The sequence below is a fragment of the Papilio polytes genome, unplaced genomic scaffold (assembly GCF_000836215.1).
Source record: "Papilio polytes unplaced genomic scaffold, Ppol_1.0 DF824150.1, whole genome shotgun sequence".
Lineage (NCBI taxonomy): Eukaryota > Metazoa > Arthropoda > Insecta > Lepidoptera > Papilionidae > Papilio > Papilio polytes.
Window position 1 is genome coordinate 45,051 of NW_013525054.1, and position 18,433 is coordinate 63,483.

At 39.5% G+C, this 18,433-nt stretch overlaps 1 protein-coding gene across 1 annotated transcript; it reads right to left on the bottom strand.

Annotated features, from left to right (window-relative positions):
* Positions 1 to 117: 117 nt before the first annotated feature.
* Positions 118 to 17,407, bottom strand: LOC106111703 (calpain-D). Its single transcript, XM_013293848.1, has 21 exons — positions 17,074 to 17,407; positions 15,930 to 16,061; positions 15,342 to 15,400; positions 13,814 to 15,065; positions 12,670 to 12,870; positions 11,835 to 11,953; positions 11,217 to 11,349; positions 10,695 to 10,876; positions 10,013 to 10,094; positions 9,341 to 9,477; positions 8,397 to 8,509; positions 7,578 to 7,770; positions 6,647 to 6,846; positions 6,229 to 6,325; positions 5,501 to 5,697; positions 4,809 to 5,083; positions 3,749 to 3,913; positions 3,232 to 3,343; positions 2,524 to 2,796; positions 2,011 to 2,153; positions 118 to 1,617 (listed from the first exon to the last, which is right to left on the bottom strand). The coding sequence occupies exons 1-21, from the start codon at positions 17,313 to 17,315 to the stop codon at positions 1,428 to 1,430; spliced, it is 4,497 nt and encodes a 1,498-aa protein (XP_013149302.1). The 5' UTR covers positions 17,316 to 17,407; the 3' UTR covers positions 118 to 1,427.
* Between the last annotated feature and the right edge of the window lie 1,026 nt (positions 17,408 to 18,433).

Below are 18,433 nucleotides of genomic sequence, written 5' to 3' on the forward strand. Positions count from 1 at the left end.
TATATTTTGCAAATTTTACAGCGGACAATTTAAATTAATTTCAAACAGTTTTATTGAACGGGTATTAGATTATTTAAAAATTTTTTCATTTAAAAATTAACTTCAGTACTTTTTAAATAATTTTTAACTCATTGGAAACAAAAAAAAAATATCTTTTTAATAATTTTATTGTCAAAAATTTGACTTATTTAAAGTGCTGAAAACGAAATAATTTCAGTATATTATTTTTTTTGAAAACGCCATGTTTTAATGTGATTTTGACTAGATTAAGACTTTCCCCTTATTATTCATGTTACATTTGTTCAAACAGTATTCAATCGTTCAAATATGGCTTGTCTGTGTTAACAACATTCAAATTTCAACCTTATTCCTAGCACATAAATGCTTAAATACAATAACTAACCGTATCACGAACCGAACTTAATCACTCCTTAGTCTATTTGACAAGCCATTTCTAACGCTAGTACTTACGTAATAAAGGCGTTAAGAACACTGTCTTTTTCAAACATTACGATATCCCGCCTCGAGAGTTTTATTTATTTCAATTTGAACCATATTCATAACAAATTAAAAGCGAAAATTTAATACACTAAATGAAACATTCAAATAATGATAGAACAAAGTACACTGGAAATATTAATGAAACAAGTTAATTAGACTGGAAATGTTTTTTACCCCTGACTTATCAATATACAAAGTATATCAATGTTGGTGACCCCTGTCTGTACAATCGCGGAAACTATTATTTTAATTCCGCGCGGACATAGCACGGCGACAGCTAGTGTATAATATTAGTAAGGTGTTAATTGCTTCCTATATGCATGTCAAATATCCCATTTAAGTATCATTACTAAGCCAACTGTTTACGTGGTGTATACATGCAGTATACATGTATACATGTGGTATACATGTTGTATACACGTGGTATACATGTGGTATACATGCAGTGTACATGTTATATACATGTGGTATACATGCAGTATACTTGTTGTATAAATTATGTATACATGATACATGTTGTATACAAGTGGTATACACGTTGTATACATGGTGTATAGATATAATGTTCGTAAGAGACGGGTTTCTTCGCACAATTATCTTGTTTTAGCTACAATATAAAGCCAAATTTAAGTCTCTTTCTTTTTACCACCCTTTTCTTATAAGGAGAGGATGAGAAGGGGAAGTGGATTTGACAGTGGAAATGCATAGGAAGGGGAACACTCTTTATGTGCGTCTTCTCCTCCGTCGGATAATAGGCAACGCATCCGTTATTGCAGATATCTATGGGTTGCTCGTTTGCCACCTTATGTTATAAAAAAAATATCAGGAGCTAAAGCAAGCTAATTTTGGTAAGAAACCAGTATCTTAGGGACATTATATTTATAAAAAGCAGACTGTTTAAAGTTATATATGCGGTGTAGAGATGTCTAAGTGATGAGGCGCGGCGCGTGCAGGCCGTGCAGGCGGCGCGCCAGCGGCGGGCGGTGCTGCGGCGGGTCGGCGGCGCGCGGCGCCCAGTCCTGCAGGCGCGCGCCGCCCGCCAGCCGGTGCGTCAGCCGGTGCGCGATCGAGAACCCGCCGCTGCCCTCCAGTTGAGTCAACACTATTATCACTTGCCTGAAATCAAATAGATATGTAATATGTAAAATGTAATAGAAAAAAGTGCAATGAGTGATTGAATGAAATGGGTAAGTGAATGAAATTATTATAATTGATTACAGATTAAGATCCTTTATTATTTTAGAATGTACATTTTACTTAAACTAAGTTTGTATATTTATTATAAATTTTATTTATAAGCTCATGAAATGAGTGAATGAATTTAATAAGAGAACGAATTAAATGAGTTACTGAATCAAATGATTTAATGAATGAAATGAGTGAGTTAATTAAAATGGTAAGATGCTTAATTAAATGAAAACATTTTGTCCTGTATAAGTGTATACCGACATGCCACATAAAAAGTTGGCACGTCATTACATACAATGTGGTAGTAATCAATGTGCCAACCTGTGCAGCGGCGGCACGGAGTCGATGGTCTTGAGCTCTCCCCGCGTGGAGACGACATTGTAGCTCTCCTGACAATCACACTTCACGTGGATCCACTTGTCCGTGTGACGGTTCTCTACCATCACAACCAGACCAGCCCATCCCTGGAGAACAGACATATAAGCAAAAAAAATAATATAATTACTCTCCCCGCTAGGAATTTAAAAAAATAGTAGCCTATGTGTTCTTCCAGACTGTGTTCTACATCTGTTTCAAATTTTATTAACATCCATCCATCCATCCAAATTTTATATTAGTAAGAAAGATTTACTGTGAATTTCATATTACTTGACTGAAAAAAATAATTGTTTACTCTGTTCTTTCTTTTTCAGTGTTCGAGAGAGATAACAACAGTAGCAATACTAAAAAAAACTAATAAGGAGTTTCTATTACCTTGACAAAAAAAACACTTTTGACTAAATTGTACTTCTGTTATTTGCACATTCATAAATAAATTAAAAAAGCACCTGTTACCTTAGTAAGATAATACGCAGTCATTCCCTGTCTACCCTCATGTCGTTGTCCGCGCGCGAGTGTCAGTCCGATGATGGCATCAGCCAGGATGTGAGGATGCAGCGAGGGACGCTCCACCGCCAGCGGCTTCGAGGAGTGCACCGCCAGCACGTGGCGTGGCCAGCCAGCGCTGTCCGCTAGCTCCAAGCCAGTATGCCAGTGGTTGAATGCGAGACATACTACTAGATAGAAGCCTTTTTCCAACATCTTGTGGCAGCCAACGAAGCCGCGGACCTGGAGAAGTAATTATATTGTGGTTAAAATTATTTTTACTCACTAAATAACAATAAAGTATATTTTATAGGAAAATATAGCGTTCGGTGTTTCTAAGAAAATCGAAAGGGAGAGGCAGAGAGAGAGAGATAGATATTACCATGGAGATCCCGTGGCACGTTTGCCTTCTTTAGAGAAAAGTAGCAAAAGGAAGTGAGAAAGAGAATTACAGTTTTATCCAAAAACGAAAAGTAATTAATCTCTTTACTCGCTTTTATTTGGGTTGAAGTTTTTTAGTAATTCATTAGCAAGTTATCAAAATCTAGTTGAAACATGTAATATGTACAGAAAGAGAGAGAGGGGAGAGACAGAGAGAGATATCGAGAGAGAGAGAGAGAGAGAGAGAGAGAGAGAGAGATCGAGAGTGCGAGGGGGAGACAGAGAGGGAGTATATACCTGTCTCTTGCTGTGTGCGACCAGCTTGCCGACCTGCGCGCTGGGCCCCGACTTGGTGCGGAACACAACCACGCACAGGTCCAGCTGCGAGCGCTGGCTTTTCGCTGAATTCCTGAAAAACATACAAACAACATTATCTAATACTAATATAATAAAGCGTAAACAAGTATTTGTTATGTAGGATGTGAGCAATCGCAGCATATTTATGAATAATTCTTTCTTTAATCAAAAGTTCTATACTTACACTATACAGTTTCACGCTATTAAATTATGGGAGTGAATAAATTGTAAAAAAAAAACGGTGATGTGAATAGACATAAACTACAAGCCTATAATAAATGTTTCCTAACGGTTCCATCTGTCATCTTATTGGTGATAGTGGGAATAAAAGGTGGGACGGATGACACTTTTTTCTCATCTGTCCCCACGTAGGGACAGGGCGAGGTGACGGTTGGGAATTATCAATTTTTTAGAAATGTTAATATTCCTAAGTTAAGTAAGTACATGTGTGGCATACCTCTGTCCCTCCTGGAAGAGAGTGAAGTCGACCTCCGTGGGGTGCGTGGCGGTGAGCAGCAGGCAGGTGAGGTGGCGCGTGGAGGAGAGCGGCGGCAGGATGCCGGCCAGCCGCGTCTCGTGCCACCCCACGCGCACCTTGCAGATGTCGATGCAGTCGAAGTACCTGCACAGATACTCGCTTTAACACCACACAGAATAAATACTATTTTTTTATAGAATAAGGTGGCAAACCAGCAAGCGGCCACCTAAATTCGCCAAAATGGCGAAGCAACCACTGCCAATAGATATCTCTACACAAAAATCCAGCACATAAAACATAAAATCATACCCTATACCCTGTTTGTATTTAATTTGTGATTACTGCCAATGCACGCTAAAATATTATTTTGTTGTTTACATGTGTCAAATTCTCAATTGCATATGTCAAAACTATATTGTAACAATGTACATACTATTTTGTAATAAAGGAGGAGTTTGTTATGTACATTATAACATCATTGTGTATAAAATGTATGTGCTGAGTAGCTTTAAATAAATTAATAAATAATCGACGGAGGAGACGTACATAAACAGGATATTTCCACCTTCCTATGCGTCTCCTCCACCGTCAAATCCACTTCCCCATCCAATCCTTTCCTTATAAGAAAAGGGTGTAACAGAAAAGGGCCTCCGGCACCACACTCATCAGACTGTAGGCGGAATTGCTCCCACTTCACGCATGTCTCCTATGTGGTCGTAGTACACCGGGCGAGCCCGCCAATTCGCGCGAAGATGTTAAAGCGGGCTCTACCACTGTCAAAATGGAAGTAATTCCACCTTCAGTCTGATGAGTGTGTGATAGAAGTTATTTCAATCCTCTTGCTCTTTCCACTCCTTTTTTTAAGAAAGAGCGGGGAAGTGGAATTGGCGAGGGTAGGGAGAGCGAAAAAAAGGAATCCTCTTTCTGAGCTTTCCCTCCACTGTTTGTTCAAAGACTTCGCTTTTTCGTCGAATTCATCAACTACGCGTGAGTAGCAGATAATAGCAACTATAATATTTAAACTTCTGTATTGACTTACTTCAAAACATCATCAAATCCAATCCAAAAGACGCCATGATCTCTATCATCAGGCGCAGTATGCGGGGCCACTGCTCTCCGCAGTGCATCCGTCCAGCGGGGGCACGCGTGCGCCCACGCGCCGCGCCACGTGTAGTGCCCCCAGGGGTTGCGCAGCCGCAGCAGGCGCAGGGGCTCACCAGTGCCCCCCGCAGTACCGCACAGCTCCACCACGTCCAGTACGGAGTACGCGTGCCGCGGACGAAGACCGAGACGCTGGTATTCTTCTTCATCGACCTGAAAAATATTAACATAAAAGATATATAAATGTGATGTATATAGACTAGCTTTCGCTCGCGACTCCGTCCGACTGGAATTAAAAAAAATAGCCTATGTATTCTTCTAGACTATCCTCTACATCTATACGGAATTTAGCTGTTTAAGTTACAAACTCTAGCAAACATCCATTCAACCAAATGTTCAAGGTCACCTTCGCATTCCGAAATACTTTTCTAACCTCTACGTCTCAATACACATAAAGTAATGTTTAGCGCAGGAATACTCTTACTCGAGCTGAATAAAAATGTTTATGCGTCCCCTCCCCCGTCAAATGTTCATTCCCTTCCCACTTTAAAAAAAAATCCATTCTATTAGAGCAGAACATTAGCCCTATTATATTAAGAAACCCGTATCTTACGAACATGGTAAACATACCTTCATATTGCCGCCGCCGCAGCTGGCTCCCATAAGGAAGCAGGCCTGCCGCGAGGACAGCAGCTGCGCCCACACCAGGTCGCGGTCCAGCTGCTCCAGCGGCGCGCCCGCCCCGCTCGCGCCCGCGCCCGCGCCGCCCGCGCCCCCCGCCTGCAGCGACACCGACTCGCACGGCGCGCCCGTCAGCGTGCACAGACCTGCCACACGTACAGTCGGGGTAACACGCGGTGTCCCACTTTGACACTCTTACTAAATTAAAAGAAAAACAAAAACACTTATGCAGTGTTTTTTTATAAATAATTTTACTTTTAAGATAATTATTAATTTATTAATAGTATAAAGAGAAAAAAAATGCATTTATTGTATTTACGTGTGTATTGAAATAACTCAAAAAGTACTGGGCCGATTTTAAAAATTATAAACTACGTTATCAGTCAGTGACATGTGCTATATTTTTTTATTATTTCACGTGGACAAGGTCGTAAGCAACAGCTAGTATAACATAAATGCAAAAGTGTAGATGGATGGATTTCTGAATGGATATCAATGAAATTTGGGCTACTACTGTTTTTTATTCCACGCAGACAAAGTCGCGGACGAAAACTAATAAGTAAATAAAAAGTAGCCAATATGTTCTTCCAGATTATGTTCTAAATCTGCGTTAAACTTGTCCCGGAGATATCTTCCAACATCCATCCATACTTTAGTAAGATAACTAGTGAAAGTACCTTCAATAGCTCTACCGGAGACCAACGCCTCATAGCAGCCGTGAAGTTTCGCGACCGCTTTTTCTATCAGCGGCACCCAAAGTTGTTTCCTTTTTGCCTGTTAAAACAACATGGATTTACAATTACCAACAATAAAACAAAATAAGCATACAAACGCTAACAGAAAATGTGAATAAACATAAAGTAAACACATGAGCCATCCCTTATAGCAGTCAAGGAATTAAATTCGTAGTCCACTTTCAATCAAGTACAGTACAGTAATCTTTTACAATAAGAACTATAATTTAAGAGTATGTATGTTGTTATTACAAGTTATCGACCAAATTGCATTATAAGCATCCTTTTCAAACTGTACCCACCAACTTATCTACTGACCGAATAAATGAGTGAACGAACCGTATGAATTTGAATGACTGACCTGTGAGTACACGAGCTGTCCCTTCTTATTGCACGGCAGTAAATCATCAACAGTGACAGTAAGCCAGCGGCCGTCCTTACACAGCCGCAGCTGGTACGCGCCGCGCGCTGGCTCGCCGCGGACCACCACGCCGCGGACCAGAGCTGAGCGCTCAGCCAGCACGGCTAGAGCTGACAGCAGCCAGCAGTTACCTAGTACACCTGGAAGGGAAACACAACAAATCTATTTACAAGTCAAAAGTTAAATCTTATCGGCGAGAGGTCATTACGTAAAATGCACAAGATAGAAAGAGATAGACTATAGTCAACTCCATAGTCATTTTTAAGATTAATAACATATTGTATCGCTGCAAGTTGGGTATAATAAAAGACTTATTTGTACCACTAAACCAATCCAAAATCCATACATAGACAATAAATAATTAAATTCGACTATACAGTCGAACCTGTAACATTTCTCATGTATAGAATAATCAGAAATATAAAAACCCTCGCTATGTTGCGGATAAGTGTGAAACTAATTTATTTGCGTACTTTAAAGAGATGTAGATTGATTTGTTCTTAGTAAAAATGAGATGGTAGGAAATTTTAGAACTTGCATAATTAGAGTGAGCAATGCGTAGGCTGATGTGCGCAATTTTTGGATAAGCGCATACTGAGTGTGGGCAACTGTACACTTAGAGTGGGCAACTGTATACTAAGTGTGGGCAACTGTACACTTAGAGTGGGCAACTGTATACTAAGTGTAGACAACTGTACACTAAGTGTAGGCAACTGTACACTAAGAGTGGGCAACTGTATACTAAGTGTGGGCAACTTTATACTAGGTGTGGGCAACTGTACACTAAGTATGGGCAACTATATCCTAGTGTGGGCAACTGTATCCTAGTGTAGGCAAATGTACACTTAGGAGTGGGCAACTATGGTCAAACCTTGCGAGATATCTGAAGGTCTGGGGTCGCGGAACACCACCCAGGGCAGCCTGGGGTCCGCATCCACGTGTATCTGGTGGGGGCGCAGCCAGCGCGCCGCCGCGCCGCCCTCGCCCGCGCCCGCGCCCGCGCCGCCGTAGTACAGCGAGCGCGCCGCCGCCGGGAACGACTCGTCCACGTACGGCTCGCCAGACTGATATATTCATAGGTTGTTCATCATCACCAGCTCACTATACGTCCCCACTAAGGGGCTCTGAGCCTACCCTAAGGTAGGGTGACTAGGACATAGTCAACCACGCTGGCCCACTGCGGTTTGGTTGACGTCACACATATCTTTGAATTTCTTCGCCGATATGTGCCGGTAACATCACAATGTTTTCCTTCACCGTAAGAACGTCGGGTAAATTATGTACATATAAAAATTCGACAAATTGAAAATCACATTGGTACAGCGGGATTGGAACCCAAGATCTGTAGATTACAAGTCAATTGCTTAAACCACTGAGCCACCGACGCTCTTGGTTATTACAAAGCACCAATACCCTAATGATTTGTAGTAAGGACTACAGATCTTGCGGTCGAAGATTCGAATCCCGCCATTCGACTATTGTGAACCATAACAAGGCTACAGCTTAGTTGGGATGGTTTAAGGAAATATTAGTTAATTAGTTAAGTAGCCTACATTTTCTTTCAGGATATGCTCAACAACTATTCCAAATATCAAGTTCCTGACCCGTTCTGGAGATACATAGTAAAAAATATCCATCCATCTATACTTTCGCCTTTATAGTACTCGTAAAGATAAATATAGTAACTGACCGCGGAGCACTGCGCCAGCACCTCCTGCCACTGCGTCCAGGCGTGGCTCTCCTCACGCAGCCGCAGGATCTCCATGGGCGTGCTCTCCTGCCGCTCCGCATCGGAACCCTCCGCTGTTAAACAATATATTTTTAATAAATACAGACCAAACCCTTCCTGTTCAAATTACAGAAAAATTGTTTTTTTCCTTGTTGTAGTCAGTTGAGAAAACGGTGAGATAATAAAATACCCCCTTCTATTATCTCACCGTTTTCTTTTTTGGTAAACATTTAAAAGCCGAGTCCTAATGGTAATTGTTCAGCTTTGTCTCAATGTGTACTAAAAATTAAAACGACTATTATTTAAAAAGTGGAACACCGCCAGATTCCCTGGTAGTACATTATAATACAGATTATAAGAGTGTTGTGCAAATGTTTTATGATTGTTGTGTGTGTTGTTACTACAACACATTATTTTTGTACTAGTGTTGTATGCGTGTACTACGAGTGTAGCGCGAGTGTTGTACTAATGTAGTATAAATATTGTATTAGTATTGTACCAACATCACAGGAATGTTATACGATTTTTGTACGAATATAGTACTCGACTTGTACGAGTATTGTACTAGGGATGTACTTTTATTCTACAAGTGTTGTACCATTATTACAGGAGTGCTATATGATTTTAGGACGAACGTTGTACTCGAGTTGTAATTGTGTTAAACGAGTGTTACATTATTGTACTAGTGTACTATAGTACGAGTGTTACATTATTGTACTAGGGTACTATAGTACGAGTGTTACATTATTGTACTAGTGTACTATAGTACGAGTGTTAAATTATTGTACTAGGGTACTATAGTACGAGTGTTACATTATTGTACTAGGGTACTATAGTACGAGTGTTACATTATTGTACTAGTGTACTAATGTACTAGTGTACTAGTGTACTGGTGGTGTACTAACGCTCGTCATCATCGTCCAGCGAGGGCTGGTCCGGCGCGGCGGGCAGCAGGCGGCTGCGCGGCGACTGGCACATCTCGCAGGCGGCGGCCGCGCTGTTCACATACGTGCACTCCGAGCACGCCCACTCTGCTGACTCCCTAACGGAAAATAAAACATAGTTACATACGCTACGGACAAATTGTTTGTCAAAATAGTTGGCAGTAGATGGTCACTTATGCTATATGTATATTAAAGTAATAGGTTTTTCCTGCGACTGTGCGCGGAATTTTACAAAATTATTGCAAGTAGTCCATGTTCTTCCAAAATCTTGCAAATTTCATAGAAATCCGTCCAGCTGTTTTGGAGATTCGTATTTACAAATGTCCATCCAACTTTCATATTTATATTAATATGAAGTATGATTTATTTGCGAAGTCATCTTAAACCTGTACTTTCAAAGGTAAATACCGTTATTAATTAAATCGCATTTAAATAAATAAATAAATAAATAGAATTTTTATTGCCACAAAAAAAAAAACTACATAAACATTTAATACACAAAACCTTAGAGCTAATATAAAAAAGAGAGGGAAATGTGGCAAAAGGTGGCAAGCTCAGCTAATGCAGGGACTGTGCTGGTTTTCAGCTGGCCCCTTTACACATGAGTATTAACACATAAGTAGGGTGACTTACTTGTTATCAGGGGGCGGAGTCTTGTGCGCGCGGCGAGGCAGCGCGGGGGTGTGTCGGCTGCGACGCGGGGACGGACTGCGACCTGGGAAATAGAATAATAACATTAAAATACTTTAATTAAAATGTTTTATGATCATGTCAACGTGCCCGAAACATTGTATCGTGTGACATTTATGGAACGCGTGGTAGTGGTTTGCCACCCCCGCATTATGCTTTTGGCGTTTAGTATTGAGCGGGTCGGGCCGGTCTATTCATGCGAAGATGTTAACAGTGGTAGAGTCCGTTTTAACATCTTCGCAGGAATGGGCCTGCTCGCCCGGTGAAATACCATGACCACACAGAAGGCAGGCGTGAAGTGGAAGTAATTCCGCGTTTCGTCTGTTGAGTGTTGAGCCGGAGGCCTAATTTTAGTCCCTTTCCCTTTCCACTCTTAAGAGGAAAGGATGGGAAGGAAAAGTGGATTTGACGGTGGAGAAGCATAGGAAGGGGAAATGTCCTCTTCATGTGCGTCTCCTCCTCCGTCGATTGAGTAGACAACGCATCTGCAATTGCGGATGTTTATGGGCAGCGGTCGCTTTCCATTTTGGTGGATTCTGGTGGCCGTTTACTCGTTTGCTACCTTATATTATAAAAAAACGGGCTGTACCACTGCTAAAAGGCATATAAAAGAGATATAATATACCAGTGGGCGTGTCTAGCGCGGTGGGCGTGTGCGTGGGCGTGTGTGTGGGGCTGTGCGGCAGGGTGGGCAGGGTGGGCAGGGTGGGCAGCGTGGGCAGGCCGTGGCGCGGCACGGGCGGCGTCTTGCAGGCCAGGCACAGCGCCGCCGACTGCGGGTTGCGCAGCGTGCAGCAGCTGCACCACCTGCAAACACAAATACATTATAAACAATGAAATGTTCTCACTAGAGTACAAAAATAAACGCTGAATAAGAGCCTATCCCACTACTGGCTGATAGCTATTCAAATACTAGCTTTTGCCCTGACTCCATCCGAGGGGAATAAAAAAAAATTAAAGAACAATATCTTGTACCTTAAACGGCTCAATGGATTTCGATGAAATTTGGCATAGATGTAGTTGATAGTCTGAAAAACACACAGACTACCTGCTTTTGTTTCTTTTTAATTCCACGGGGACAAAAGCTAGGTCATAATTAATTTTACAGTGCGATAGTTTTATTGTGTTTGTGTGTATGTGTGTTTACCAGTAGTTGTGTTGCGCGGGCCGAGATCCGGCGCAGGCTGCGCACGCGCTGGCCGCGGGCTCGTTGACCAGCGTGCAGCGCGCACACGACCACGCCCCCGCGCTGCCGCCCCCACTACCCTCCGTACTCGACACTGAGGGTAGTTTGTTGTGATTTTGAGTAATACAAATAAAGTAAAGAATAATTTACTTGTATTTCAGATTAATCCAGAATAGTGCATTATAAATTAAAAAGGAAAATTGAACCACAAATATCATTTAACTAGTTACTGAAATTTTCTTTTTGCTGTAACAGCTCAAGGAATGGGTACTCTTTTTTATCAAACAAACAGAACAAAGTTATAGTCCTAAAAGAAATAAACTATGACAAGTAATGTACAATTACGGAAATCCGGTGTTACTTCTAAAATTGCCTTATTTCATACGAGACAAACTTCGCCTCATCTTACAAATAATCAATTAACAGTGAGTTGCACAAACGACGGTATAATAAAAGCTGCCGACATTTTTTCGTACAGACACGAAAGCTGCTTTCTATTGGTTATTGTTCCTTCATCTCCTCGTACAAAACGAAAAATTGAACACCGACAAATTCTCTGATTGTACTTGTAGTACTTACCGACAGCGAAAAGCAGTTCATCACTGTTGAGGTCGTGGTCGAGGGAGGCGATGGGCACCTGCAGCTTCCGCGCCGGCTCCTGCTTCACACCGCTCTCCGACGACGTGGCTGGTCGCGGACTGCGGTAATTATAGCATTTGTAACCTCTGCTTACCTATTATTTAGGCGGCGTGAATGTTGTATTTACCAAGCATTTCACTTGAAAGGATTTTATTTATAAATTCTGTATATAAAAATACTCTAAATAACTACAGTTGTATTCTATCTATCCTAAAAAGCAACATTTCTTTATTTTGTAGGATGTCAGAAATCACAGCATATTTTTGTCTAATTCCTTGTTCAATATAAAGCCTTAAGCTTATTATATGCATAAAGAGATACATTTTCACAATATCAAACTAAAGTGTCGAGTAAATTAGAGAAAATTCCTCTGCGAGAAAGAGACAAAGACTACAAGCCAATAGCAAAATCAAGGTTGCTATAGTTATTTACATTCTCAACCAATCGGAAGGGCCTTAATTATCAAATAAACACTTGATTGTAAAATTTACAAGTGATAATTTAACAAATATAAACAATTAACTGTTGCTCGCAACTTCGTCCGCATGAAATTACACAGTAAAAAATTTATACCATATGTTACTTACAGACAAATTACCCTTCTATCAATGAAAGATTTTTTTTAAATCGGCCCAGTAGTTTTAAGTTATTTCAAAACATATTCAAATACAAATACAAATATTTCCTCTTTATATTAGTATAGATAAAATAAAGCTTCATATCATGCGGATCTTAAAAATTACCAAGCATACAATAGCTAGCTATCTATTAGTACCTGGCGTGTTCTCTGTCCGCGGGGTGCGCTGGCGCGGGGTGCGCGGGGTGCGTGGGGTGCGGGGCGGGTGCGGGGTGCGCGGGGTGCGCGTGGGGCGCGATGGTGACGGCGTGGGGCGGGCGCGCGCTGCGGCACACGTCGCACCGCGCGCCCCACACATTGTACGCGAACCAACACTCGCTGCATTGCCACATGCGACCACTAACACGGACAAACAAATGTCTGACTTCTGTTAACGCCGCCCTTGCCCAAACCCTTTAGTAGTTTAGTATACTTATTGTAATACTAGCTTTCGCCCGCGACTCCGTCCGCGTGGTATTAAAAAAAAAACAAAAATAAGTACCCTATGTGTTCTTCCATACTCTGCTCTGCATCTATGCCAAATTTCATTCTGATCCGTTCAGCCGTTTAGGCTACAAACTCTAACAAACATCCATCCATTCATGCATCCATCTAAACTTACGCATTTATAATATTAGTTAGATTTGTACAAATTAACTAGATACATAAATAATTATACTACTGAGAGCACTAATGTTTCACGGGTTAAACACTCGACTTGTCTGCAAGTTATGGGTTCCAATCCAAAGGGATTTTTTAATTTTACGTGTACATTTACCACACGTTTTCATAGTAAAGGAACCACTAATGCAACCACATATTTAAAAAAATTTAAAGATATTTGTGAAGTCAACTTGAGTGGACCAACTTAACTATAGCATAGCCTAGACATACCTAACTTACTATAGATTCTAGCCCCACAGTATAGGAAATTAATTGAATTAAGGGTGACAAACTATAGTACAAAACATTCGTCACTGACATCACATTGCACTATACCTAGTCTAAATAGATCCCTTATTTTATATACCTCACATATAAACTAGAGATCAACTTACGTTGGACAAATCAACAAGACTGTAGATTTCAATTTTTATATGTAACAATCGACATAAAATAAATAGTAAATGTTAATTAAAACTTTCTACAATACATTAAGAAAGCGGCAACAAAATCTGTTAAGCCGTTCCTGAGATAATCGCACACAAACACACAGACAAATTCTTACATCACTAAATTCCACAGCCCACAGAGAATATAATTCAACCTAGACATAATTAAAGTAATAAAAAAAATAACTCACACAGGTTGTGTAGAAGGCACTTTAGTAGATTCCCTCGGTTGTGAAACTTTCCCTATAGAAGGGAGCATATTGTACACTTTAGTAGTTGGTTCCTTCACATGGGAACTTTTCACATTGTTCTGAGAATCATTGGCCGGGGATAAACAATTCTCTGCACCTAATAATTCATCAATTCTCGCGTAATCACCATCATTTATATCATTGGAATATAATGCTTCATTCTGAGAGTTACTCATTACCGTCTTTGTATCTTGTACTGAGACATAAGAATATCTTGTACCATTATTGTTAACTTGCAATTGCAAATTCAAATCTTTGTATTTCCCTTTATTTGGTAAAGCGTAGATAACACCTTCTGCATTTGTATCCCAACTGCATTCTTTATCTATTAACTCTGTATTACCTTCTTCTATCTTCTTTTCAGCTTCTTTATCAGATTTCACATTAGCATATTCTAAAGATTTATGATAATCACTCAAACTTCTTCTACTTGATATCACTTTACCGACCGGTCTATTCTCTGTATGTTCTGAAAAAGATCTTCGGTAAGTCGGTCTTATTTCTGGTGAGTTTTGCGCTGAAATAGATCTTCGGAATGTTTCTATAGAACTGCCTGTTTGTGGCCAATCTGGTACAGTAATCATGACTCCACCTGACGTAGGCAGAGATGTGGCCCCATCTCTCCCGCTAGCAGTCTCGTGTCTACCTAAGGTGGTTACACTCAGACCTCTTGTATTAGAGATTCTCGCCAAGGGAGATATTCTGGGTGAAAGGCAGGCCTCACAATGAGTTCTGATACCAGAATTCTCTAGAGTACATTTACTGCAAGCCCATTTTTTCAAATATAATGCTTTACTCTGTTCCCGTTGGTATTCCTTCACATAATTTAATTCCCAATTCGACTTGCTTTCATTTGATTTCTTCGGTTTCCTTGTCACTGAATGTATACTTCTCAGAAATGATTCTCTCGGGTTATACTGGGTGGTATTGAAACCATATCTCTCCGAGACCATGAGACTTGTAGGTCTATTGATAGTGCCTCTATTCTCTTCTACATTCCACCACTTCTGTTGGGAATTGATCACTGATCCATGGGACAGAGATCTGGTGACTCCGTGTGCTTGGTCTGTAAGTTGAGTAGGAGATAAACGGAGTGACTGAAGATCAAGGTTGAGACGGCGACCGTCAGAAAAACTGGATGAAGGCTTGTATGAAGGAACAGCCAGGGTGTTGGATCTTATCATAGTGTTATCTGAAAGGAAGAAGAAATAAAAAACTTACTTTTGTAACACACAAAAGAACTGATAGTACTCTTAAATGACAATCATACTAAAATTATAAATACGAAAGTTTAGATGGACGGATGTTTGCTAGAGTCTGTAGCCTTAACATCTGACTAGATTTGGATGAAATCCAGCATAGATCTAGGACATAGTCTGGAAGAACACATAGTCAACTTCCTTATTTTTTTTTAATTCAAGGAGGTCGAAATCACGAGCGAAAGCTAGTAAACTAATGATTAATTTACCTTGAGCCGATTTATCCTTGTCCGTCATCCCTGAAGCTTGTTCTTCATCATCAGACAGTCTGGAAATATTATCAAACATATTTTAGAAATAAACTAAAACAAATAAATACAATATAATATCATTTACCAACATCCTTAACCAAATGAGCACTTAGTCCACTACATTACTAAAGAGTTACATTTTCTCCTATACTCTCAGAGTTTTAACTGACTTCTTCAGTTAAAGTCTGAGAGTGGGCGAGTTAGAGTCAAACTATTCAGTTAAAACTATATGTATAGCATAGCGGATGAATTTAAAATGTTAATAGTATGAACAAGAACTAAGAAGAGCTTTGACCAACATCTCAAGAAGCTCTCGTTAGACAGCTGGCCCAATTCAGAAGGCAGTTATTTTAGAAACTGCACGCTTGGTAAGGAGGCTTCTGTCTCTACAGCTGTGACCACTGGTTGCTTGAATCACCACAATTCGCAGCCAGTGGTGTTCTATTTTTATAAATATATATGAAATCTAAAATAACAAGAATTAAAAAATTGCATGGGGAAAGTGTCAAAGAAAATAATGAAATAGTTAATGTAGTTCTACCCCACCTGTATACAGGTGCATGAGGTGCAAGCGCATCGCAAGCGGTGCAGCGCCACGCCGCGGACACATTCCGAAGTCCGCAACCGCAGCGCCACGCACGCCGCGCCAGTGGCGCTGATCCCACGCAGGACCATCCGCTGCACAAACAAGTCCCATTGTATTGGACATTAATGTCTCTTTCAAACTAGCTTACGCCCACAACTCCATAAAAAAAAAACAAATGTAAGTCGCCTGTGTATTCTTCAAGACTATCCTCTTCTACTCTATGCCAAATTTCATCAAGATCAATTCAGCTGTTTATGCGGCAAACTCTAACGAATATCCATTCCAAAATTTCATATTTATAATATTAGTAAGATATGTCTAGATACCAATATTGTGACATTTAAAATCCAGTTATCTTACTTCTTACTAATATTATGAATGTGAAACTTTTTATGGATGGATCTTTTTCAATATTTATCTCAAAAATGGCTTTATGGACCTCACAAATTGGCACAGATGTAGAATATAGTCTAGAATACATAGGGTATTTATGAAGTCACAGGCAAGAGTTATTTCACTGAATAGAATGCAACAAAGTTTAGACTAAACAGACAAACATAGCTTATGATTCTAGTCAATCAAAATATTTGTAACATAAATAATGATTCATAATACAATAAAAGATGTAACAATACCAAAGGTAGCATTTATAGTAATTAATAGTCTTTGACCAACATAGTCTTGTTTAATAGATGTGCAATATACTAATATGTTTTTTAAACATTGTCTGGAGTTGATTCAGACATTAATATGGTTTGTATAAGACTGAATCTAAATGAACTATAAAGCTTATTTTACATAAGTTATACAAATATTTTTTTTAATGTACAATGAAAATATAAAGCTGCTATAAAACTTCCAGCAATCAAATGAAAAATATCTATGATGGCATCAATGCATTAAAAGCTTTGTTTCTAGCGAATAATAACATACGCCGAATACAATAAACCTTCCAATAGGTAATTATGATTATGGACTTCGTCTACATCCACAAACAAATATAGTACAATGGTAATTATAACCTAAATATAGGCGGAGAAAAATCGATAATTTCTGACATTACCAACAATGGAAGGAATGTCAATCTGTTACGAAAATACACACCTATTGAAATTATTTGTTGTCGGTATAACGATAATTTCCGAGCCAGGAGTCGTGCCTCCACTTTTTTCCGTACGAGAAGCGTATTCTGATGATGAGTCTCCGGTAAAATAGCGTTTTTGTGATCCACTGTCATGACTCGAAATTCTCTTTGTACCACATTTTAAGCATTTTACACTCTCCGTTGGGTTGATCTGACCACACGCCTGACAATGCCATTGCAGCACCGATGCGATGGAGCCCATTTTAATTCACACATGGCTATGTGACCATACAATGCTTCGTTTATGGAAACAATTTACTGATAAAGAAAAATGAAAACAGCTGATCCACCATGTTGTTTGTATATAACTTTTTTATACGGATGTTGCTATCAAAAATTAACTCCACAACTCTAATTGGTTTTATTTAATAACAAACATTTAATTTTACGTGTAAACTACAAATCAATAGTGTGGATAATATTATTTCAAAGTATTGCATTTAAAATCTAATAAGATTCTCATTAATTTACTTTGGAGAGACATCTATTGGTAAAGTTAGAATCACTTTTTTTTAACAACAAGCAACAATTGATTTTATTAAAAGGAACGCTAGATGGCGTAAATACTAATAGGTGAATAAGAAAAAATACTTCCGACTTTCACGACGATATTTCCAAAGTAGGGCGATTAGAAAATAAAGATATGATTTTTTAAATATCATTTCATGATCAATGAACACAATTATTTTTTCGCATAATAGATGGCAGTGTAGAAAATATTGAACACGCTATGGTTATGTTATCATGCCAGATTTAGGTCCTTGCCGCTAGTGGCGCTAAATCGTGCCTCAATTTATTGAGTAAGGAAATTATTGGGCCTTGGTAACGCTTGGCTATGTCCTAGTAAAGGGCGACCGTATTTTTGCAGGGTACAGGTCGTCCCGTGAGTTGCGCGCCTACTTTGTGCGCGATTCCGGTGAAGCGAACTGCCCTGATAAAGACATGACGATATAAAAAAATTAAACCCAACCACTCTAATCTTATTATTAATAGCTGGTATTCTAGAATCTAGATTAAAATAAACCCATTATAGTCACTTTTCACCTACAATAAACAATACCGAGAACCGAGAAATGGTATAAACCAGACCCGAAAAAGAAATGAAAATTTAGTTCTCTACAAGGAAAATCTTTACAATTGGAATATTTTTTAAGTCGGTATTAGAGTTAAGTTTAAGTAATCCATCAAGTTAATCACATACCAAGTGATCAACACCTGTTCTATTCAACTTACGATAAACCAAGTTAACGATGTTTATTCATCAATAACACGCAAAATAAATAAAACAGCAGTCAATATTTGACAAAAGACGACAAATTG